Source organism: Bemisia tabaci, unplaced genomic scaffold, assembly GCF_918797505.1.
Source record: "Bemisia tabaci unplaced genomic scaffold, PGI_BMITA_v3".
Taxonomy (NCBI): Eukaryota; Metazoa; Arthropoda; class Insecta; order Hemiptera; family Aleyrodidae; genus Bemisia; species Bemisia tabaci.
The window spans coordinates 120,867-144,667 of NW_027311760.1; the positions used below are offsets into that span (position 1 = coordinate 120,867).

The following is a 23,801-nucleotide window of genomic DNA, read 5'->3' on the forward strand; positions in this document are numbered from 1 at the left end:
ATCAATGTTTTACCTAACTGGATTGTCTAATTTTCTTGCTTGTATCTTGGGTGTTACCAATGCATTGTTTTAAGAAATGGACAAATACGAAAGTGTAAACTGATCGGGAAAGAATAAGGGGATGTAAAGATTAAAAAACTTTTTTTCACAAAAAATAAAATAACAATTCTGAAAAAATATTTATAAAACTCATTTACCTAACATCTATCAATACAGGGACTTAGGTAACGGCCTAACTTCTTTTGAACATCAGCTGAAACAAAGAAAAATGAAAGATCAGAATTGAGTGTGAGTCACGGGCAAGAGGGAGAATCAAGATTCAGAAATGTTTCTGTATAAATGAATGGTCCGAGGGCTAAGAAACAAAATTCAATTTTTCTGGTAAATTTTTAAAAATGGATATGAAAGTAGGTATAATACAATTTACAAGTCCATATTCGTTCACGGCTTAGTGACTGGTTTTTGGACAAATTTCAATGTGCAGACATTCAAGATGGCTGACGTGGCTTAAAATAGTATCTTGGCTCCTCTTCGCACAGTGGATCGAGTCAATTAGACAGGTCGGACATGAAATTTTTTACTAAAAATGCAAATTTTGGTGTCAATTTCGTCACATTTTAAATTTTGAGAGGTGCTTCTGGAAGAGAGTTTCACGAGAAAACCAATGGAACCACACTTAGAGCCTCAAAATTTTGTAGGAACGGAGTTATAGGCGTTTAAAGTTTCAAATTTTTGTCCGACCTCCCCTACTGCCTCGATCCACAGTGCGTCGAGAAAAAATATTTTGATGATCGGAACTTGGAGAAACAGCCCCGCGACAGAGCTTAGGGGAGAAATGGATTGCATTTTGCGAAAAGGAACCACTGGCATTGCAATGTTGCTAAGATTGTGCAACTTCTTTTGTTTTAGAGGAAAAACCCGATTATTCATTAATAGTTTCTATTTTACTCGCTAAAAACTGTAAATTTACGAGAAAAATTACCATCTAACTTTCATAGTTTTTCACGATTTCCGCAATTTTATTGCAAAAGATGAAGTTGCACAATCTTAGCATCATTGCAATGCTAGTGGTTCCTTTTTGCAAAATGCAATCCAATTTCATGAGCCGCCCTACGCCGTCCGCAGCGCGCATGGCGATCTGCCTTTATTCATCTGGCGTTGAGAGTTCACTTATTACTTCACACGACTAGTGTGTAATTTTAAAAGTCGAAAATTAAAATAATAATAATAATAAAAAACGAAAATTTACGATTTTCTCCGCCAGGGAGCTCTCCCCGCAAGAAATCGTTCACCACCCAGCCGCGTCGGGGGCGCCGCAGTCGCAGTGTGCTGCCGGCCGGCGCGAGACGCGCACTGACGCCTACAAACCTAAAGGGCTACTTCACGCATTGCGCAATGCATGAAGTATCCAGTTAGGTTTGTAGGCGTCAGTGTATGCATTTCGAGCTGGCAGCGGCAGCACGCCGCGCCGCAGCGTGCCATAAACTTGCTCACAGTTAATAATAGTTCAGATTGTTAAAATGTAGGCAATTTGACATCAAATTCGAAATTAGAGACTTAAAAAAACATCAGTTACGAAACTTTCGCGATCTTTCAGTCATTATCCGACTTATTTCTTCCTATTCTTGAGTTTCGGACCAAAGTGCGCCGCGGGCGGCGGCGCTCATGAAATTCTCCCCTATGCTCAATTGAAAGCCCCGAAAGTTCAGAAACGATTTGAAACGGGGTTCCTTCTCGCGTCTCGAAATCGCGTGACTCTGACGTCATAGCGCACGGCCACGGGTTTTTGCTGTCTAAACTACTACGTACTGATATGAGTTGAGCTTAACCTAACCTCCACCGGTTAAACACGCGGTCAAGATTTGGGTAATGACGGCGAGGAGATACTCTCACACGGCATGCCGCGTAGTTGGACCAACTTCACATCAGGCAATGAAAATCACTTATTTCCAACTTGAATTTGATGGAACTTCAGCGAGCTTTTTCGGGCTTTACGACTCGATTTTTGACTTATTGAACGTTACCATTAATTTTGTCGCGAAATGTTCTATGGCTACGTATTTTTTACTCTCAAATCCCTCACTCGTGCAACAACCTCATTGGGTGAGTTGAGACTGTTTCTGACACCTCAATAGCATAGAGAAAAAAAGGAGGTGTTTGCATATTGAGGTTTGTTTACCCTAAGATGTAGGTCGGTACAACCTGGCCGGCGACATCCGGAATTCGAAGTATGAAAAAACGGACCATAATATTCCATTTTTTGGCTTAAATCAACTCATTATGCATATATAATTTCAAGCACTTTTTAAAGCATGACTTTTCCCCAAAAATTACACCATTTCCAAGAAAACCGATGATAAAAGTCGTTGTGCCGACCTACGTCATCAAAAAAATTCCAAGACGGCCGAAATGCAAACAAGTCCTTTTTTTTCTCTATGCCTCAGTAGGGTCAGTTTCCTTAAAATGTTAGGCAAAATTACGCATGATTTGTTAAGAAATTTTTTAAACTGACCTGCTATGATCATAGGAGGCTTCGTCCCTAGGTATTCATCTGAGCCATCACAGCAATCACAAATCCCATCATTCACTCTGCTCGCCACAATAAATTTACCTGCAGAAAAAACATGACGACGGTCAAATTACCAAACCACGTATCTCGTTTGCGGTGTTTAAAAATCTACGCTCACATTTTATTTTTTTTAAATAGACCAAATCAATATCATTCCTTGAAATTTTCACAGAATTTTCTTCGCACGAAGAGGAAAAATCACAGAAATTCTCAAGACTGGACATTAAGTAGTTTTTCATTTAAAAGATAAAGTATGACACGAAGTCTGCGACGTCGCAAACCGAGATACGTGGTTTGGTAGTTTCACAATCGATGAGCTCTATAGCGTCCAGCTTCCGCATTAACTAGGGGCTTCCAAGAGGTTCATCCATGGTACTGATAACTGTCCTGCTGTGCTAAGGAAGAATACCGTATGAGCCTTCAGGCGTTGCCACATTTCCTTTGATAAAACGCGAATTTCATGGTTTTATGAATAGTTGCCTCCCGATTTTTCAGATAATTTAGTTCACTTTAGTTCAAACTAAAGTCCCTGAAAATGTCAAGGAAAAATATTCAATACGTTCCTAAAAAATAAACATTTTATTGAAGGAAATTTGGCAACTCTCGGCGTTCTTCCTAAGCACGGCACTTACGGCTCTCTTCGCTATCATGGCAGCGCGGTTAAGAAAGCGGCGCTACGTTAGTTTCTCTTTACAAAGAATCGCACTGCAAAAAAAAAGTCACGGGCTATAAAGACATGCCGTTCGTTCGAGGCTCAGAGGCCGAAATTTCCAGGTGCTGGAGCCGTAGCTTCGATTGCTCCGGGTGGTACGCCCGGAACTTTCGGCCTCTCGGCCCGGAACGCAGACGGTATGTCTGCGTACGGCGTCCACGGCCGGAGTTTTTTTTCGGTGCGACGAAATGAAAATTTAGGGCACTTATTCTGCGGGAATAATGTAGAATGGACCACTAGACAAGGTACGAATTTCAGCAATCTGATACATGTTTCCTGGTCAGAATTTCACGTAGAGCACGATTCGCACAACGAAAATTACTGAAACCAATTCCTAACGAAGATATTAACGTTTTTATTTCACATTGGTTACGAGAAATTTGAACTGTCCGCTGACTAGAAACTCAAAGCTCTACGTGAGTCAAATCGTGCACTACAACGGTTTCAGCAAGCTTCTCAATCGAGCAATGTTCATTTCCCACCATGTGTTGTTCAAACTATAAGCAGTTTGCTTTAGCTCAGCCAAAGCGTCAAAATTGAGGTTGCCAGATTTTTAAATCGCAGATACTGCCCTTATAACGTTTAGCGCGCGATGTGAATCACGTAGAGCATTGAGTTTTCGTGAGCGGGTGGTTTGAATTTACGCATCAAGAATCATTAAATATCTTCGTAAAGAGTTGATATCGGTAATTTTCGTTGTGCGCACCGTGTTTTACGTGAAATTTTGGTCAAGAAACATGTATCAGAATGCTCAAATTCGTACCCTGTCTAGTGGTCCATTGTGGAATGAGGGGCCGTTCATAAATGACGTATAGGTCCTCATGCGGAGGGAGGTATTGTAGCTCTGTGGCTGACCAAAGATGCAAAAATTCATGAAACTTAAAACTTACGTCGTTTTCAAAACAAAGTCGGTAATAGTAGTTCCGAATTGAAAACTGTAGTCTAATCGTCAAAACAATTTGAAGATTGGGAAAAGTTTCGAAACATGAGATAATTCTCGATCTAAATTAATACATTATTTGTTATTCTGATATATTAATTTTGAAATCCAAAATGAGACGGCTGCATATTTTATTCCTCGTTGTGATGAGCCCAGTCGATTTTAGTTGGGTTCGGTTGGGTCATGCATCTAAACTAACTCCGCGGCAATGCGTAGAGTATCACTCAAATTGAAGGCGCGTTCGAATGGAAGCCGCGTTGGATTTTCACGGCGCGGCGCTCTGATTGAAAATAATCTCATGTTTTTTAATCTTTCCTCACTCTTAAAATAGTGTTGGCAATTAGACTGTATTTTGCAATTAGGAACAATATATCCGACCAATTTTAAAAACGACTTGTGTCCCATGACCAGATATAATTTTGAAATCCAAAATGAGACGGCTGCATATTTTATTCCTCGTTGCGATGAGCCGAGTCGATTCTAGTTGGGTTCGGTTGGGTCATGCATCTAAACTAACTCCGCGGCAATGCGTAGAGTATCACTCAAATTGAAGGCGCGTTCGAATGAAAGCCGCGTTGGATTTCCACGGCGCGGCGCTCTGATTGAAAATAATCTCATGTTTTTGAATCTTTCCTCACTCTTAAAATAGTGTTGGCAATTAGACTGTATTTTGCAATTAGGAACAATATGGTTAAGAAGGTATAATGGACCACTAGACAAGGTACGAATTTCAGCATTCTGATACATGTTTCTTAACCAGAATTTCACGTAGATCACGATGCGCACAACGAAAATTACCGAAATGGACTCCTTACGAAGATATTTAATGATTCTTGATGTGAAAATTCAAACCACCCGCTCATGAAAACTCAGTGCTCTACGTGATTCACATCGCGCGCTAAACGTTATCCTAACAGTATCTGCGATATAAAAATCTGGCTACCTCAATCTTGACACTTTGGCTCAGCTATAGAAAATTACTTATAGTTTGAAAAACACATGGTGGAAAATGAACATTGCTCGATTGAGAGGCTTGCTGAAACCGTTGTAGTGCGCGATTTGACTCTCGTAGAGTTTTGAGTTTCTTGTGAGCGGGCAGTTCAAATTCCTCGTAACCAATGTAAAATAAAAACGTTGACATCTTTGTTAGGAGTTAGTTTCAGTAATATTCGTTGCGCGAATCGTATTCTACGTGAAATTCTGGTTAGGAAACACGTATCAGATTGCTTAAATTCGTACCTTGTCTAGTGGTCCAATGAAAATAGTTTTAGGAGATATTTCTTGTTCAAAATCTCAAACCCATTCTAGAAAGCAAATGAAGGTGATTTAACAAATTTTCCCTGACATTTTCGTAATTTTCGTCATTTTCCCTGACATTCCCCGGTTTTCCCTGACTTTTTAAAATTCCCTGACATTTCCCGGTATTCCCTGACTGTGGCAGCCCTGGGATGACCCACCTGGCATCCATGTAGCCTGATCCCCCGGAATGCCCCACCTGGCAACCAATAAGCTCAACCCCCCGGGATGCCCCACCTGGCAACCAATAAGCTCAACCCCCCGAGGCTTCCTCCCTGCCAACAGAGCCGCCCAACCCCCAGGGGTGTCCCACCTGGTAACTTTTTCGATAATAATTACACCACATATATAGGCTAAAAGAACTACAGCACCCCTTATAAATAATATATACAGTACATATACATAAAAATAAGAATTAGTAAGAAACATAAGAAAGACCCTTGAGAAAACAAGAATCAGGATAAGCTAGCCCTACCCCGCGGCTGCCCCCCTAGCATCCATGAAGCCCAACCCCCGACAGTGCCCCTCCTGGCATCTAAGAAGCCCAACCCCTGAGGTGCTTAAAATTTTTTGAAAAATTAAAGAAAAATATTCTTGGCATGTTTGAATGTAAATGAACATGTATTCATACTTTCAACACGTTCTGAGTCAGCGGAGCAACAAATTTTCTGAAAGCTAGGTAATATGACTCTTGACTCTTACACAATCCAAAAATGGGTGCCTGATTCGCAAACCCTTAAGATTTTACCATAAGTACTCTCAGTATACTTGCATAATGGGGTAAGGTATAGAACCAACATCATCCATAGTTGAAAAGATTTTCTATTGTTTGAGGACAAATTAAGAGCATAGTTTGAGTTAAGAGAAAAACTTTGATTTTGAGAATTTCAACGCAACTCGAGTTTTCTAAAGTCAAGACACCATTCCAGGCTTTCACAAACGACTTGAGTTAGTTGAACGACATAAAAAAGATGCAACATTGGATGATCTTAGAAAGAGATTCAGTAAAGTTTTACAGTCAGTAAAGTTATATCATTAAAACTTCTATAATTTTTCCTCAAGACCTCCCGGGTACTTTGAGCTAAAAATTCCGACTCTCTCTTACTTTGACCTGAAGAGCGAGTAAAAAAAATTGTGCAAGCCCGAGACGGGTGGTGAACTTCTGTCATTTTTCGATTGATTTGGCATGGAATGACCCTACAAACTTCCGTTCCGATTGCTGATTTTTGAGTTTTTTTACAGTTTTTATCCACCAAGCGACCATCTCCATTTTGAACGGCCAACATTGTATTTAAAAGAAAAGCCTTAAAACTTTAATATTTCTTTCCTCGGAGGGTTTTTGACCGAGGGAAGTAAAAATTTGTGCAAAATCTTACATCTACTCACAAGACAAGCAGAATTTTTTTATTTTTTAGTCAAATTCGGAGTCAATGGGTTGAATGGCCAGGTGGAATGACATGAATTGACTCCTTTTTTTCTTCTGCGGGTTGCATCCGTTATATAGAGCTCGGGCATCGTATGTTGAGACAAATGTCAAAGTATTGTTTATGTCACCATTCACCAGTGGTGCCACCTGACTACATGTATTAACCTGTTGAGTGGTGCGAATTCAGAGCTAATCGGAGATTGACGTTTGTCTCAACATACGATGCGGGAGCTCTAACTCGCACCGATAGAACTGCACATTGTAGTGAAGTGCTCGTATAAACGTAGCTAATGTTCTATGAGTAACAGTGTTAATCCTTTGACCGGAAGCGATGTCCACTAAAATGAAACAGAAGCAATGACTAACAATGCGCATACAGCCTCATACCTTTATTACCCGATTCTGGGCAGTAGAAAAGATTCAATCCACAAGCGTTTGTCCCGGGCTCATCACTTCCATCATGAATACAGTCACAGTAGTCGTCATTTACTTTGTGGAATGGAATCACATCCCCGCTTTCGAGGCAAGTGAATGCACCATGGATATCTGGTAGGTATTTGTTTTGGGAATTGGGATGCACACCTCTTAACGAAACACTCGAAGGAAAATCATTTGGCAAATTGGTTGGAAATGAGTGGTCATGAGCAATTAATTGGGAAGCTTTAAACTGATAAAATACACACAATAAACTTATCAAACAAACAGCAATGCATATACTCCTAAGTTTCACTCTTTTGAGGGCATAATGCAGAAACATTGCTTGATAAGACTCAAGAAAGAAGACTCGCACTTTGTTTGTTTACATTAGGAGTAAGTTTGGCGTTTGAGTATGACCAGTTTGACGTCGGTGACATGTTATGGTTTTTGATGAAATTCGGTGAAACTTGCCGGCTGTGGCATGCCGGGGGCGCGGCGCGAGCAGATATGTCGTTTCACAATAAATAAATAAGATAACCTCGTTCTTTTTTGAGTGAGATAACGAGTTAGAAGAGCATTAGAGTTATACAATTATCTCAACTTTAATCTTAATTAACTGTAAGTACATCTTCATTCCCAGTATTCCTATTCAGGTTTTGGTTTGGTCAGGAAACGATTATCAGTCACTGTCAGACAGTGTGTTTTAATGTAGGTACGTATTCATCTAGCTTCCTGGCATTGGGGTGTTCTTTGGAGCACATGAATATGCTGATATCCTCATTAAATGGTGCCTATGTTTTGCTGGCATCTGCAAATATTTTCCTTGCTGTGTGTAACTGAAACCACATGCTGCGACTCTCGACTCATTTCACGCAGCTTGCCAGATTGAGCCAGACTCCAGCGCTCGAACTTAAAAGTCTTTCAATCGTTGCAATGGGAGGAAGTTAGCATTACACTCTATGTGTTGCACTCTACATCATACATTTTCATTTTTCGGTAAGTATAACAAACTATATATCTTTTTATTTTCTCCTTTTTTCTTCATAGAAAGCTGATCCAAACATTGCATTGATCATGAAATTATAATTATTGATGACTAGGTTGCAATATTTGAAAAACTCCGATTATTTACTTTCTGTGAAGAAGAGTAAGTAAAATGTCTTTTTGCAACTTGGCGTGAATTTTTATTTTTATTTTTTTTATTATTACTTTTTTAAGAATATGAATGAAAAATACGTAGAAAATCTCAATAGAAATTTTTTATGTATTTTTTTGACTTAGCCATGGGTATGTAATCATGTTTCAGGTGATTTGATAGACGCCTTATTTTGTGTTGGAACGCCATGCAGTATATCGCACTGATTGGTTCCATTTTTTCAGCTACGTACTCGTCATTTTTCTCGAATTTTGAAATCGCAATTTTTTTGCCGGGAGACTAAAGAATTTACTTACCAATTTTCACAAACAAATTCAACGTATTAAGGGCGTGGTTTTTTAGAGGAAAAATGTCGCATTCGACACCGATATCGACACTGCACTCGAATGCGATATTTTTCCTCTGAAAAAACCACGCCTTTAATACATTGAATTTGGTTGTCAAAATTGATATGTGAATTCTTTAGCCTCCTGGCAACAGAATTGCCATCTCAAAATATGAGAAAAAAGACGATTAGCTAAAAATATGGGACCAATCGATGCGATATATCGCATGTCGTTCTGACACAAAATATGGCGTCCATCGAATCGTCCTAAGTATCTACTTAGGTACTACTTGGAATTTCAGAAGCTCAAGAAAATCATATACCTAGGTACTTGGTTTGTATTTTAAAGGACGTTTTGATCTACAGCCATGACTTGAATTGTCGAGCGCCTGATAATAGAGTGTTAGTTTGAGGTGAACAGCACTCTCTGTTTTCATTTCCTGAATTTGTTCCCCTGTTACTGGTGCTTTGCCTAAAAGATCTAAGTACTGTAATGAACAATAGGCTTACATAAAAGCTTACCTTAATGATAGCTTACTGGAATAAATTGACTCAAAACAGAGCCTTTGAAAAGTTATTTGTACTCATGAGCTTGAAATTGAATAAATTTTAGCGGAAAACATCCTCTTTTTATTTTTTTTGAGCTGCACTGACAGAGACTCGTCCTGGATTCTTGGTGTAGTGGAACTGGCGTGTAAAATATTGCATTGATTAAGTAACGAATCTCAGTAGATTTTCATATTTTAGTTAGAAAAATGACAATAACCCTCACATGTGATCCCAAGAAATCAAGGCTGATCACTATATCGAAAGCAACGGTTTTTTCATAGCCAAATCCCAATTCAATTTTTTCGATTTTTACAATTTTTCACATTTTGAATGATTCTGTAGACTCTTGCGACAAAGCTATTGTCCTTATTTTAGCAGTTTACCTAGAAAATTAAAATTTGCTAAAGTTCTTGGCCTTCTTGATGGAACACATTACATGTCAGTTTGTCCCTACTGAGAACCAAGGATGAATAATCTTAATCAATATCAAATTTTTACACTCATTGTTTACTTACTCTTAATGCTCCCAGATGACTTGATAACTTGGTTTCCGTCTATGACCTTACCAATCTGGAGATAGCTGTTGACTGCGGATTTTATGACCCTGACCATGGTAAAGGAAGAAGTAATGGATTTGAAACCCTCAATCCTGAAATTGGAGCATGAACTTATCCTGGATGACCATGAAGAGACAGGTAAATGAGACACTTTAGCATCGTGCACCTGAAAGGTGAAAATTTACATTACATATCAGGATTTTACTTGCATCGCAAATGAGCACTCCCTTCCTTGTTCCATGATCAGTAGATTATTATAATAAGTCGGTTTTATTTATCTATTATCAAATTCCACTTTCCAACTTTTTTTGCTTCAAAATTTGAAAATTTTACGAAAGGTACATTATTTTGTGAAAATTTTCTGGGAGAGACCCTCCGTAACCCCCTTATTAGTATGTAAGTTTTCTCTATGAAACCATCGAAATCATATTTTGTTTAACTTACTTTACATTTTGACTCATTATTTTCTTCCCTATGACCATCTTTTTCATCTAATGCAAAGATTTTACTCACCCAATTGAATACTTTGCTAATTTTTTGGGGGAAGTTGAACATGGTTTCAACTATTGCGACAAGCTTATCACTCCATTCAACTACTTATCTAATATCGCCTGGTGTAAAATGAACAAATAAATCAAGCATTGGTGCCGAAGGTAATTCTCTCTAGATCCCCGGGCCGATTAAACTAGCGATTATCGATGATGCATCAATTAAGCTGAAAATATCGACAGATCCTATATGTAGCCTTGAAGTTGAAAGAATGATGAGTATGTTTCTAATGACTGATGTGACCTGCCTTGATTTTCGATGCAAAAAGTTTAAATTCACTGATTGTAGTGATTGTGATGCAAGCATTACATGCTTTCTATCATCTGTGAGGTCAATTAGAAACCATTCAACGTACTCATGCTTCCTCCATAAAATTTGTTTGAGGAAATGTGTCTCCTAGGTGGCACTTTTAATTGTATTTTATCTATCAATATACTTCAAAATTTACCTTTCCTTACCTTGAAATTTTCAGATAATGGTAAGAACTCTCTTGCTCACCTTATTTTTTCATCTCCCTCACAGAGGAATGTAGGTATCTCAATTTTACTTTTTCAGTAATTCTTACTGATAATTTATTTTTTAGAGCAGAACCACCACATGAATTTACCTGAGATTTCAATTAAATTGTCTTTACCCTTGAGAAAAAAGGCAATTAAATTTTTATATGACTTTGGGCAATAATTCTCCCATGAAAAAATTAAATGTTAGCAGAAATACTGAAACAGCTCAGACCCGATACATTCCCTCATGCAGGAGATGATGACGTTCCATATCCAGGAGATTGAAGAAGAGTGCATTTTAGTGCTGCTTCGATGCTGCTTCTTTTAAAGTTCCCAATTTTTAGGAAATGTCACTCTTTTCAAAACTGTCATAATCCTAAAATCGGTGAAGAAGTTTCTAGTTTATATGATCGTAAGATCTAGGAAAAATTTTAGGACGAACATGTTGAGTTTTTTAGTTTCATCCAGTTCTCCTCTTCTGACTCTAATTTCCTCTCAGACCACAATTGAGAGCCTTGGAGGACAAAGGGCATAAGTGAAGTTTTTGCTATTTCATGAAATATTTGTTTAAAGTTTCAAAATTACATGGAACCTCAATGGTGGGAAGAAAGTTCAAACTCACTTTTTGATGCCCTAAATCTGATTTTAGTAGTGAATTTTCCACAGAATACATTTTATGACTAGTTTTAGTTGAAATTACGAATACCTCAATTTTTTCAAAAACTGTTCCCGTGTGCCTTGTCGTCCTCTATGCCCCTTAGTTGATGTCACAATAATTGTATCAATTTTTACTCAGGCAACGCAGGCGTCAGCATGGACTCAAAAATTCTTCGGCCAACAAAGAATCAACGCTGCAGACAAGGTAAAAAAATATCTGAAAATAATTATTTTTTCTGTATGAAACTCCGTCTCATCCAGTCGGTTTTTTTTCCATGTTAATGGTCTACAGCTCACTGCCTCACATAAGACAAAACACCTGCTTGAAAAGAGAAAAATATGAAATATGAAAATGTGAAGAAGTGTCCAGAATTTATTCATTTATGAACTACACCATACAGTATCTAAGATATTTATTTATTTTTGTTTACATCATTTTAAAGCATTGTGCCATTTAGAATTAGTATTCATTAAAAGAACTTTCCTGCGACTGCGTTTGATGCTTCAAACAGCACCGACAAGATTTCTCGCCAAATTGTGCAGTAAGAAATATATTGGATTAAAGGAATAAAGCATTAATGAAGTACTTTTAACACTGATGAAATGGAAGTTAGATTATGTAAATGTCTGTAAATGTGTGATTATAATGTCTTCATCTGTATTTTTGACAATAAGCCAATGTGCATTGTAAACACTTCTATTTTCTGTAGGAGTTGTTTTCTAGACTTCCCATCGTTTAATTTGTTTTCCCATCAACATGGTTAAGAGTAAAAATGTTGCATTTTACCTTAATCCATACCTTGTCCATTGGCCCATTATGATCCAAAAAACAGTAAGCTTGAATTTCACCTCAATAAATGTTAATTACGCATTCATAAGTTGGAATGTACAATCATTGTTCATTGACTGATCCAACATGATTGATATGAATTTTTGATGCTCGGTTTCAAACTCTGTAGAAGACCATTTTCAGTTTCTTCTTTGATAAGTCGCTTCTTTCTCACATTTTTTGGTTTGATTTCAGATTCAAATAAAAGCACTAACCAAAAGAAAGCTCCGCAAAAGAAGTTGGGTCTATTCCCTATCGTTATTTTGGAAAGGCTGGATCTTTCATCGTTAAAGAGTCTTCAATCAAAGATCAAAACCTCTGCATCTAGTGATAAGAGTGGACCTGAAAAAAGCTTACGGATAAAAGAAGAACCGGTGGATATTGTGGACCTTCATGCAGGTAAATATTAACCAGGTTCATTGTATGTCTTTTATTTTTACCTTCATATGTTTGATTTGATCTAGCCAAACACTGAGATACTTTTACGTGTCACACAAGTTTTGGATTGGGTACCACTTGGGAAAAGGCGACGGGACGTCCCGTGAAGGGATGGCGCTGGGCTGACAAGAGATGCGTCAGTGCTGATAACCTCTGGGAAGGTAGGCTTATGTGGCGTTTGGGTGTGGCAGAATGCTAAAGTGTGTTACAGGAGCAACTTTATCATTATTTTTATGTTTCATTTCATTGAGCTAAGCCTCTTGATTTTCAACTAGTTTACTCTAATCAGAGTCATCATTGTACAAACTGATTGTGGTAGACGCACAAGTTGTATAGACAGTAAGTTGGAAATGTAGCCAATGTGCGTTAAAAATCTAGATAGCTTGAAATCTCAATACCGAGAGAAAAAGCTCATTCGAGCACTATTTTCCCCCAAAGAGATACGCTGTTTGGTGCAACACTAGTTACGACCATTCTGGAAGGCAATTACAGACATGTTTCAGGTCTAATTGGAAAACAAATTTGCAGGTGCCTTCCTGGATGGTCGAAACTAGTGTTGCACTAAGCAGCATATCTCTTTGAGGGAAAATTGTGCTCTTACGAGCTTTTTCCCTTTGTATCGAGATTTCCAGTTTTCTTGATTTTTAACGCACCTTGGCTACTTACTGTCATTATTGTAGTTGAATGGAATACACCAATTTTGCTCGAAAACTAACAATGCCAAAGGAATTCGATTATTTTGGAAGATATCTATTTTGTTCATCTTTAATTAAGTCTTTCTGTGTATTGAAGGAAAGAGTCCCTTTAAAAGTTCATTTTTGAAGCCGCGATCAATGTGTACGTAATCAATAGTCTTCCCCGCCATCTTTACTCAGCAAGTCAATTTCCCTTTCTTTTGCCCATTTCTGTAACTTCATGCAACCAGTCACTCCTACTGGTCTCTGCTGGCTAGTGGTGTTGTCAATGTGATGAAGGAATAAAAAGAAAACATGCTATCTTGAAAAATATTAAAAAAAAAAAACAAAAAAAAACGTAAATTTTTCTCAGAATGCTCAAAAATAAGTAGTAAACAAACTCAACGATAAATTTTAGGGTTGTAATTTATAATCTTGATGACAGGAGATGTGATTTCAATTTCTGGCGGCCTCGCAAGTATAGAAATATGTATTGAGAAAATTTGTCTCCTCAATTTGTCCTGTTTATTTACATTTTGATATGGATATCAGTTGGCCAGTTTTAACTGGAACCAGTTCTCATCGTCTGCGAAAGACTTTTTCAACATCTGCCTTCAACAACGTAAACAGGAAATTAGCAAAATTGCTTGAAATGAAAAGGGGCATTAACAAGCCAACTTCAAAAGCCAGGAAAGGAATGAGCAAATCTGTCAATGACAATTTGCCGACTTCATCTAAAGATCAACATAAATCAAGTATTTCTGTAGCAGTTTCTAGCAAGTCATCTGTAAGAAATGGACATTCAACTCGAGATAATTTGGAATCACATCTTAATAATAAGCCCAAATTTTCTGATATAGATTCTAGTTTGACTATGTATCCTCGGAGTAAACTTAAGAAAGGATATGTTCCTTGCAATCTTTGTGAAGCTCAGTTGAAAAACGAGCAGAATCTTAGAGGTCATTTACGAAATGTTCACTCTGACAAAAGGCCATTTTCATGTAAAGTTTATCCTTATACTTGTAAATCAAAGAGTGCTCTCAAAATTCATTAATTAACCCATTCTGATCACAGGCCCTTTAACTGTGAGTTATGTGGTGCAACCTTCAAAAGTAAAGGATGTCTCAGATATCATTTTTCAAGTGGAATTCACTCGAGTGAAAGACCATTTGCGTGTAAGCTCTGCACAGCTAAATTTTCTCACAAGAGTAACCTTGTATCTCATATTAAAATCCACTCAAAGGAAATACTTTACTCTTGTAAAGTGTGTGCAAAAGGGTTTTCAAGAAAACGATATCTTCAGTCCCATTTAACTTCTCATTCAGATGAGAGACCTTTCTCCTGTGACCACTGTTGTTCGCAGTTTAAGTACAAAAATAACCTTCGAAAGCACTATAGAGAGAAGCATTCAAAGTCAATCATTCTTGGTGATTGCTCTAATTTATCCAAAACAAAGAAGTCTTCAAAGGTTTCCAGTCATCATAATTTAGGAAAGAACAAATTTTCCTGCGATATTTGTTCTGCACAATTTTTGAAGATAGGTCATTTAAGAAATCATTTAAGAACTCATTCTAGTGAGAAAATTTATACTTGTGAACTGTGTTCGGCAAAGTACAAAGATAAGAAAAGTCTCCAAATCCACTCAGAAGGACATGCTACCGAAAGACTTTTTGGGTGTGCACTTTGTCCAGCCAAATTTAATCGGAGAACTGTACTCTTAACTCATTTGAAATTCCATTCTGATGATATTTTCTTGTTATGTGTGCGGTGAAAGGTTCAAAATTAAGGCGCATTTGATGAACCTCTCTGAAACTCACTCTGAGCTTAGACCCTTTCATTGTGAAAAATGTAATGCTCGGTTTAAAAGCCAAGGATATCTTAAGAAACACCTAAAATCTCACTCTGTCGCTAAATGCTTCACCTGTGATCAGTGCTCTGTCAGATTTAAATTGAAAAAGAATTTCGATTCTCATATGTATTGAAACAAATCATACAGAATGGGCTATTATGTCTTGTAAATACTGTTCTGCTGAATTTACCAAAAAGTGCGTGCTTAAATGTCACGTCTTAAGGATGCACACTAAAGAGAGGCCTTTCATCTGTCATGAGTGCAACTTCCATGCAGAAACTCGAAATATTCTTGAGCATCATCTTCAAATTCATTCTGATGAAAGACCGTTTGCTTGCAAAATTTGTTCCCAATGGTTGGAAAGAAAATGGATTCTTAAAAGTCATGTACAGTATGTTCATCGTCAAGAACCTCCATTCATCTAAAATGATAGTGACCTGCACTGCCGTGCTAAGGAAGAACGCCATATGAACATTCGAGAGTTGACAAATTTCCTTCGATAAAATGTTCATTTTTTAGGAAAGTTATACATATTTTCTCTGGAAATTTTCAGGACTCTCCAGTAGAATTGCAAGCAAAATTATCTGAAAAAATTAGAAGAAAAATATTCCTTCGTTTACCAGGAAATTCGTTTTTTATGAAAGGCAACTTGGCAATGCTTGAAGGTTCATACGGCGTTTTTCCTTGGCACAGCAGTGCAGAGGTCTTAAAAATTCAATGGCTCAGGATTCATCTAAGTAATTCAATTAAACTGTAAATTGATGGTGTAAGTCGGCAATCACATAACTCGTTTGGGGTGTCTGAAAATCTCCGCCTCCATGTTATTTTTTTAAAGGAGAACAAATTGACATCATTCCTCGAAGTTCATGCAGAATTTTATTTGCACAGAGGAGAAAAATCGTAGCAGTTTTTAAGAATTGCTGTCGAGTAGTTTTCCATTTAAAAAATTAAGTATCACAGGAAGTCTGCGACGTTGCAAACCGAGTTATGTGATTGCCGACTTACACCATCAAAATGTAGATTAAAAGTAAGATTTCCCTCAAAGCTTCCTCTCCCAAATAAATGATTACCTTTATTTACACAAATCATTATTATTTAAGATCTAAGATAATTTATGTTTAATTTGGTTGATGAAGATTGCCTACAGAGAGCATGTGGAATAGTACATTAATGTCCAACCTTTCAGTGTTAAAATTCAAACCAGGAATTGGAAAAATGATATAAAAGTTCAGAATATATTTGAAACATTCTTGGCAAATTTTGGTCAATAAGTAGTTACGACTCAGTGTAAAATGTTAGGCTTGCTGTTTGTGAATAAAATAGAATTTGCAATCTATCTTTCAAATATGCTATGATGGAGGCAATTATAAAAAAAATAAGGTTTTACCACCGGAGCAGATTGTACCAGAGAATCTTCCAATGTACTCCAATCACTAATCAGAGTGGTCTGTTACAAAATCCACCAGCGGTGACTATCGGTCATAGCATCAGCATCAACCAGTGAGAGAGCAGTTTGGTGATCAGTGGTACCGCTGTTCAATAAAAAAAAAATTCTCTCTATTGAGGAACCATCCACCTGTGATCAATGCTTTGTCAGTTTTAAACTGAAAAAGAGTCTAAAATCTCACCTTCGAATGTATCACACTAACAGAGCTATCATGTCTTGTAAATATCGTCTTGAAAAAATTACACAAAAATTTTGTCTTCAATTTCTTGTTCAGACAATGCTGGAGAAAAAATACTTTTCCCATGGAAAATGCAGTTCTCAGGCTGAATGAAAAATGATCTCTGCTAACACCTTCAAGTTCATTCCAACGAGAGACTCCTCACTGGCCTACTTCACCCTCAATGATTCAAGAGGGGATGGCATCCTAAAATTCATAAACTGAATGTTCACAATGAAAAGCCTCTCGCCATCTGAAACGGTGCCTTTGTTTGCGGAGTTCTACGAAGATCAACACTTTCAAAACCCGTCCAACGCAAGTCACAATGTAGCCAAAGCACAGTAGCCAGTGGTGCAAGTGATGTAACTCTGAACCGAATTCAAAGATATTGTGTTAAGTTCGATTAAACAAGAGCTTGAATAGTGTTTGTGTCAAATTTTATGAAACTCTCAATTTCCTGTTTATTTTAAGCCAAGCTCGGAAACATTAAAAGATTTACTTGGTTTATTCTTGTTTAGGTTGTCTGATGGATTCCAGTCAGTCAACCCCATTGAGACCGAGTACATGCCGTTTAAAAATCAATCGCCAAGAGTTAATATCCAACAGGATGAAACAGGATTGGAATCAACTACTCAAAGTAAAGAATATCACTGCCGACATTGAAAGATCTATTGATCAGAACGTTGAATCCTTATCTCATGACCATCGTGTGTCCAGTATTTCTTCAGCAACGCCGAAAAAGTCCTCTGTAATAGAAGAGGAACCAATCATTCACAATTTGGTAGCAACTCGCATCAAGCTTGAAGTTCCTGGCAGCAACAACATTACAGTAGGACGTTTCTTTTGTGACGTATGTGGAGCTTTGTTGAAAAATAAGTCAGTTCTCAGAGGTCATCTACGCATTGTTCATTCTGATGAGAAACCGTTTTCATGCGAATTTTGTCCTTTTAAGTGCAAAACAAAGAGTCATCTTAAAGCTCATGAAAAATTACACTTTGATGAAAGACCTTTCAAGTGTCATTTGTGCTCAGCATCTTTCAAATTTAAAGTATGCATCCAACGTCATTCTTCAAGTGGAATTCACTTCAATACAAGACCTTTTGCACGTAAACTCTGCCCATTGCGATTCGCCCGTAAATATAGCCTTTCATCTCATATCCAAACGCACTCACTTGAAAGACTGTACTCTTGTAAAGTGTGTGCAAAAAGATTCAAAAGAAAAGGATACCTCCGATACCATTTAAAGACACATTCCATTGAAATACCTTTTGCCTGTAACCAATGTCATTACAGGTGTAAATCGGAAAAAAACCTTCGAGTACATGCAAGGAAAAAGCATCCAAAATCAGTCCCTATCACTGATGGTTCTGAATTGTCTGATATTTGTTCAGCAAAAATTATGAAAATGCACCCTCTAAAAAAACGTTTAGAAACCCATTCTAGTGAGAAATTGTATACTTGTGAAGTGTGCTCTGCAAAGGTAAAAAGTAAAAAAAGTATTCTACTTCATTTACAAGGTCATGCCAATGAGAGACGTTTTGAATGTGCGCATTGCAATGCAAAATTCATTAGGAGAAGTGCCTTCATAATTCACTTGAAAACACATTCTGATGAAAGACCCTATTCTTGCCATGAGTGCGATAAACGGTTCAAATATAAGGCACTCCTCACCACTCATCTTAAATCTCACTCGAACAAAAGGCCGTTCAAGTGTGATATCTGTGATGCCAGTTTGAAAACTAACTCTAATCTACGGGATCACCGATTAACTCACTCTGTTGAGAAACCGTTCACCTGCAATCAATGTTCTGCTTGTTTTAGACTAGAATCAGGTCTAAAATCTCACGTTCAAAATTATCACACCAACAGACCTGTCATATCTTGTAAGTACTGTTCAGAAAAATTCTCACAAAAATTTTGTCTTCAAACGCATGTTCAAAAAATGCATAAAAAAGAAAGACCTTTCTCTTGTGGCAAATGTAGTTTTCGAGCTGAATCGGAACACGATCTCAATTCTCACCTTCGAGTTCATTCTGATGCACCCTTTGCTTGCAAACTTTGCTCCCGAAAATTCAAAAGGAGGTGGCTCCTCAAAAATCATGCACTAAAGGTTCACCATAAAATTCCTACCACATTCTGAAATAGTACCTTAATTTGCAGAATTTCAGGAGGGTCGGTTGTTTTAAGACCTGCTTAATGTAGATCATAATGTTACTGCAACAATGTAAACACGCTTTGAGTGCTGCAACAGCTCAGAACTCGTAATTACCTTTCAATATTGTGACCAACCCGAAAATACCATAAGAATTTACTTGATTTCTTCGCCTTATTTCAATTTTGTTACTGTTACCAGCCTGGAAATTTCAACTGAAACCAGCGCCTGTAAGTTTTGAAACAGTCATTCTAAATAATCGCATACTTTAACTGAACGGAGAGCAAGGAAACTGCTAAGAATAGAGGGGTGCATTAATTAACCAGTCCCAGAGGCTGAAAAGATAATGAACAGGGCCCTCAATGAAAATGTTGAATCCTCATCGTCATATTAGTTTGCAATAAGGGTTCCTCTAGTAGTCATTGTAAGTCCTTGATGAAAAGGAAGAACACTAGCCATCTGAAAGGTGATGACTCACATTAAACCTGAAGTTTCTGCAGCAGATTACAGAATCACTCCAGAATTTTTTTTTTAATGAAATATCTTGAAATGTAAAAATATCTCTGTTGTGATTGGTCTGAGGTTTCAATAAAAAGAATAATCTTTGAAGCCTCCTCAAAAATGCTCATTCGATGTGTTTTTAAGTAGACTGTCCGGAGTGAGTCAAAAAACAGACTCTCTAATTTCAAAAGTGCACCGGGTGGGAGGGGGGGGGGGGCAATTGGATCTTGTTTTGAAACGAATGATTGCTGAAGCAAGCTTTGAAAGGAAAAAGTCTTCAGGTGCCGCTTTTACAACTTGTGTCAGGACTTCACATTATTTCAGCTGTTGTACCAAATCTATTACACTTTTTAAGCACGGTAGAAATCGACAAGGGCTCTCTCAATGAAGGGGTTTTAACACACCTAGAGCACTAGGTACTTTACGGCGTGCTAATAAGTTTTTGGATCCAAATATTTTTTGCGCACCCTGCAGTATCCCTAAAATTGCAATTGCAGCTTACTGTGCACGACTGGTATTTTTCTAAAATTTTATCGATTATTTCAAGCGAATAAAATTTTTCTTTTTGGCGACCCGCACAAGGAAACATGTGTTTTCTTTATATTATAAATGACTTTGTTAATGTCGGAGGAGAGGTTGCCCAAACAAGTTTTGGATTGGGTACCACCTGGGAAGAGGCGACGGGGACAGCCCGTAAAGGGTTGGCGGCAGGGCGTTGACGAAGAGATGTTGCGGTGTCAGTTGCCTGATAACCTCTGGGAAGACAGGCATATGTGGCGTTTGGGGGTCGAATTTAAAGTCGATGTTTTCGTTGTACTGTGCTACTAGGGAAACTTGGAGTTGACTTTAAGCCGAGCTTTCTTGAACAAGCAGCCAAAAGTACTGAGTGCAACATTTCTGGTTTGTTAACAGGTAATCTTCATCCTAGGACCTGTGATTTTTTTTTCAGTGTTATGATGAGCATAAAAGTATTAAGAGGTTTTACTTCTTTTATTTGTCTTGTCTAGATTTTGTGATGAACTCTCGTCAAAAAATTTCAATTGGAACCAGCTCCTACAGCATCTGCGATGATCATTCAAAATCTTCGCTCGATGTTGTGGAAAAGAAATTGAAGAATTTGCTTACAATGGAAAGTAGTGCCACCCAGCCAATTGTAGAAGCCGAGAATGAAACAGAAGTCTCTATCAATGAAAATATTGATTCCTCATATCAGAATCAGTTTGGATCAAGTGATGACCTGGCTTCGAAGACTTTGAAGGCTTCTCTGAAAGAAAAAGAACCGGTCATCTACAATTTGGAAGGGACCCTTATCAAATCAGAGATTCCTGTAATTGAGAGAAGCATCAAAATACCCTCTGGAACCGTTCTCAAAAACGGTCATTATCGTTGTGACTTGTGTGGGAGACAGTTGAAAAACATTTCAAATCTAAAAGGTCATTTCCGGAATATTCACTCAGATGAGAGACCCTTTTCCTGTAAACTCTGTCCAAAGAGGTTCAAAACAAAGAGTATTCTCAAACATCATTTATATGTAACTCATTCTGATGTAAGACCTTATAAGTGTACATTGTGTGAAGCTTCCTTTAAAACTAAAGATTGTGTTGCTTTTCATTTATCAAGTGGAATTCACTCTGATAAAAGACCCCACGCTTGTAAACTCTGCCCATTGCGATTCGCCGCAAGGAGTAACCTTTTATCTCATATCAAAACGCACTCACTTGAAAGACCATACTCTTGTAAAGTGTGTGCAAGAGGGTTCAGATTAGAAAAATTTCTGCAGCACCATTTAAAGACTCATTCTGATGAGAAACCCTTTGCTTGTAGAGTTTGTTCTCTACGATTTCGATGCAAAGAAAGTCTTCGGAATCATTTTCAACGACTTCATGCTCATCAAATGACAGATACTTGTAACGAGAGTTTTAACTCCCGTAAAAAAAGAGATTCTAAAAAAAATTTGAGTTGTCGTGGCTCAGGTAGTAATCTCATTCCTCTTACTCATTCTTCTCAACATAAAAACAAAAGACAATTAAAAAGTACGTTAAAAACCTTTTCCGCCAATGAACTTTATACTTGTGAAAAGTGTTCCGCAAAGTTTAAAGATAAAAAAGGTCTTCTACTTCATTTACAAAGTCACGCCAATAAGAGACTTTTGGAATGTGCGCATTGCGATGCAAAATTCATTAGGAGAGATGTCCTCATAACTCACTTGAGATCACATTCTGATGAAAGACCCTATTCTTGCCATAAGTGCGGTAAACGGTTCAAAGGTAAAGGACCCCTCTGGACTCATCTTAAATCTCACTCGAATAAAAGGCCTTTTAAGTGTGATATCTGTGATGCACGTCTCAGAACTAAGTCCTCTCTGAAGTATCACCGATCAACTCACTCTGTTGAGAAACCATTCACCTGCAATCAATGTTCTGCTTGTTTTAAAGGAGAATCAGGTCTAAAATCTCACGTTCAAAATTATCACACTGATAGATCTGTCATGTCTTGTAAGTACTGTTCAGAAAAATTCTCACAAAAATTTTGTCTTCAATCGCATGTTCAAAAAATGCATAAAAAAGAAAGACCTTTCTCTTGTGGCGAATGTAGTTTTCGAGCTGAATCGGAACACCATCTCGATTCTCACCTCCGAGTTCATTCTGATGAAAGACCTTTCGCTTGCAAACTTTGCTCCCAAAAATTCAAAAGGAGGTGGGTCCTCAAAATGCATTTACTTAACATTCACCACAAGAAATCCCTTCCATCCTGAATTGTGCCGGATTCGAAACTGATCACTGCACTAATTTTAAGTGCAAATGTAAACAATCTGTAAGGGCTAGGATCTCTTTACTTCAGTGGTACAGACGAGTTTAACTGTAGAATTTTTTTTTTTTTTTTTTTTTTTTTTTTTTTTCACTCAAAAATGTAAGCAAGACTTCTTTTTTTTCTTTGATAAATTGGGGGTAAATTCATCCCTTGAGATAGAATTGAATAATTCTGGGCTTTACCCTAAATGATGATAAAAATTTGATCATCCATTTATTTTCAACAAACTGATTATATATAACTGATGAGAAATGTTTTAATTGTATTGGCAGAAACTATTCTATTACTTATTTTGTAAGAGCTCTCAATAAAAGAACATCTTTCAATTTTTATAATTTTAATGTTTTTGGCCTCTTCATGTCCAGAAAAGTTTTTACAATTCTTTTCCAAGATGCACATCAATGGGTCAATTAAGCACATCATAGAATCATCATGTTGCTGCAGAAAATAACGAGATCTCTTCAGTTGCCTGATTCCTACATCAAATGTACTAAATTTTGCAATTGAGAACTATGTACTATTTTTGGCTCATTTTAAAACAAGGTTCTAGGCATCTGTTGCTGTCCTAAAATCTATAATTATCAGGCATGATTCTGTAACAGAATGCTTGTGACCCATTAGGATTTTTTTCATGATTCGTAACCCATTATTCTCAAAAATATTCAGAATTTTTATTTGTCCTAAGTCTGGAGATTCTTCGGAATATTGGTCCCGTAAGTCACTGGTGACTGAATAAAAACCTCAAGGCATTGATGCAACAGTGAACTGGAAAAGTCCTTCAAGAAATCATTTACAATCAAGTTGCACCATTTAATCAAGTACATACTGGTTACATTAATTATTTTCTTGACTTATACGTCAATGACCTGTGTTGCAAACCATGCATCTTAATTGTGATGTTCCAAAAAGTCCACCCTTATTTTCTCGGAGAGAAACAAGCCAACATTAGCACAGGGTTGCCACAGAATTCACAGGATGAAATTCCCTGACACTGGGAGATATGCCAGATAGTGAAAGAGACATAATTAGAAATAGTTTTCAGGCAAAGTTGTTATTTGAAACGTCAAATCTTTTCTAGAAAACAAATAAAGGTGACTCAAGGATTTTTCCCTGACATTTTCGTCATATTCCTGGACATTTCCAGGTTTTCGGTGACTTTTAAAAATTCCCTGACATTTCCCAGTTGTCCCTGACTGCGGCAACCCTGTAGCAGAGAAAACCGGAGGCACC

At 37.5% G+C, this 23,801-nt stretch overlaps 3 protein-coding genes across 5 annotated transcripts; 2 read left to right on the forward strand and 1 right to left on the reverse strand.

Moving 5' to 3' along the window:
* Positions 1-124: 124 nt before the first annotated feature.
* On the reverse strand, positions 125-7,802 carry LOC140225874 (uncharacterized). Of its 2 annotated transcripts, XM_072305863.1 has the most exons (3): positions 7,331-7,785; positions 2,513-2,611; positions 125-253 (listed from the first exon to the last, which is right to left on the reverse strand). In XM_072305863.1, exons 1-3 carry the CDS (start codon positions 7,698-7,700, stop codon positions 198-200), a joined length of 525 nt encoding a protein of 174 aa, XP_072161964.1. In that variant the 5' UTR covers positions 7,701-7,785; the 3' UTR covers positions 125-197. The 2 variants fall into 2 exon arrangements, with proteins under 2 accessions (XP_072161964.1, XP_072161965.1); XM_072305864.1 differs by lacking the exon at positions 2,513-2,611 and having other exon boundaries at positions 7,331-7,802.
* A 49-nt stretch (positions 7,803-7,851) lies between these two features.
* Positions 7,852-22,657, forward strand: LOC109044721 (uncharacterized). 2 transcript variants are annotated; one of them, XM_019062563.2, is made up of 5 exons: positions 7,852-7,978; positions 9,921-10,085; positions 11,793-11,858; positions 12,678-12,881; positions 20,768-22,657. In XM_019062563.2, exons 2-5 carry the CDS (start codon positions 9,989-9,991, stop codon positions 22,513-22,515), a joined length of 2,115 nt encoding a protein of 704 aa, XP_018918108.2. In that variant the 5' UTR covers positions 7,852-7,978; positions 9,921-9,988; the 3' UTR covers positions 22,516-22,657. The 2 variants fall into 2 exon arrangements, with proteins under 2 accessions (XP_018918108.2, XP_018918107.2); XM_019062562.2 differs by having other exon boundaries at positions 7,905-8,356.
* Positions 17,190-19,878, forward strand: LOC140225871 (uncharacterized). Its single transcript, XM_072305860.1, has one exon. The coding sequence runs from the start codon at positions 17,634-17,636 to the stop codon at positions 19,245-19,247; it is 1,614 nt and encodes a 537-aa protein (XP_072161961.1). The 5' UTR covers positions 17,190-17,633; the 3' UTR covers positions 19,248-19,878.
* Positions 22,658-23,801: the final 1,144 nt, after the last annotated feature.

What these genes read in the sequence shown, in the direction of transcription:
- LOC109044721 (XM_019062563.2), top strand. Translation starts at nt 9,989, where the DNA reads ATGACCCTGACCATGGTAAAGGAAGAAGTAATGGATTTGAAACCCTCA. An exon ending in GGATGACCATGAAGAGACAG is followed by an intron (nt 10,086 to 11,792) that starts GTAAATGAGACA and finishes ATTTTTACTCAG; the next exon opens with GCAACGCAGGCGTCAGCATG. An exon ending in GAATCAACGCTGCAGACAAG is followed by an intron (nt 11,859 to 12,677) that starts GTAAAAAAATAT and finishes GTTTGATTTCAG; the next exon opens with ATTCAAATAAAAGCACTAAC.
- LOC140225874 (XM_072305863.1), bottom strand. Translation starts at nt 7,700, where the DNA reads ATGTTTCTGCATTATGCCCTCAAAAGAGTGAAACTTAGGAGTATATGC. An exon ending in CCCAGAATCGGGTAATAAAG is followed by an intron (nt 2,612 to 7,330) that starts GTATGAGGCTGT and finishes TTTTTTCTGCAG; the next exon opens with GTAAATTTATTGTGGCGAGC. An exon ending in GCCTCCTATGATCATAGCAG is followed by an intron (nt 254 to 2,512) that starts GTCAGTTTAAAA and finishes TCTTTGTTTCAG; the next exon opens with CTGATGTTCAAAAGAAGTTA.
- LOC140225871 (XM_072305860.1), top strand. Translation starts at nt 17,634, where the DNA reads ATGGATTCCAGTCAGTCAACCCCATTGAGACCGAGTACATGCCGTTTA.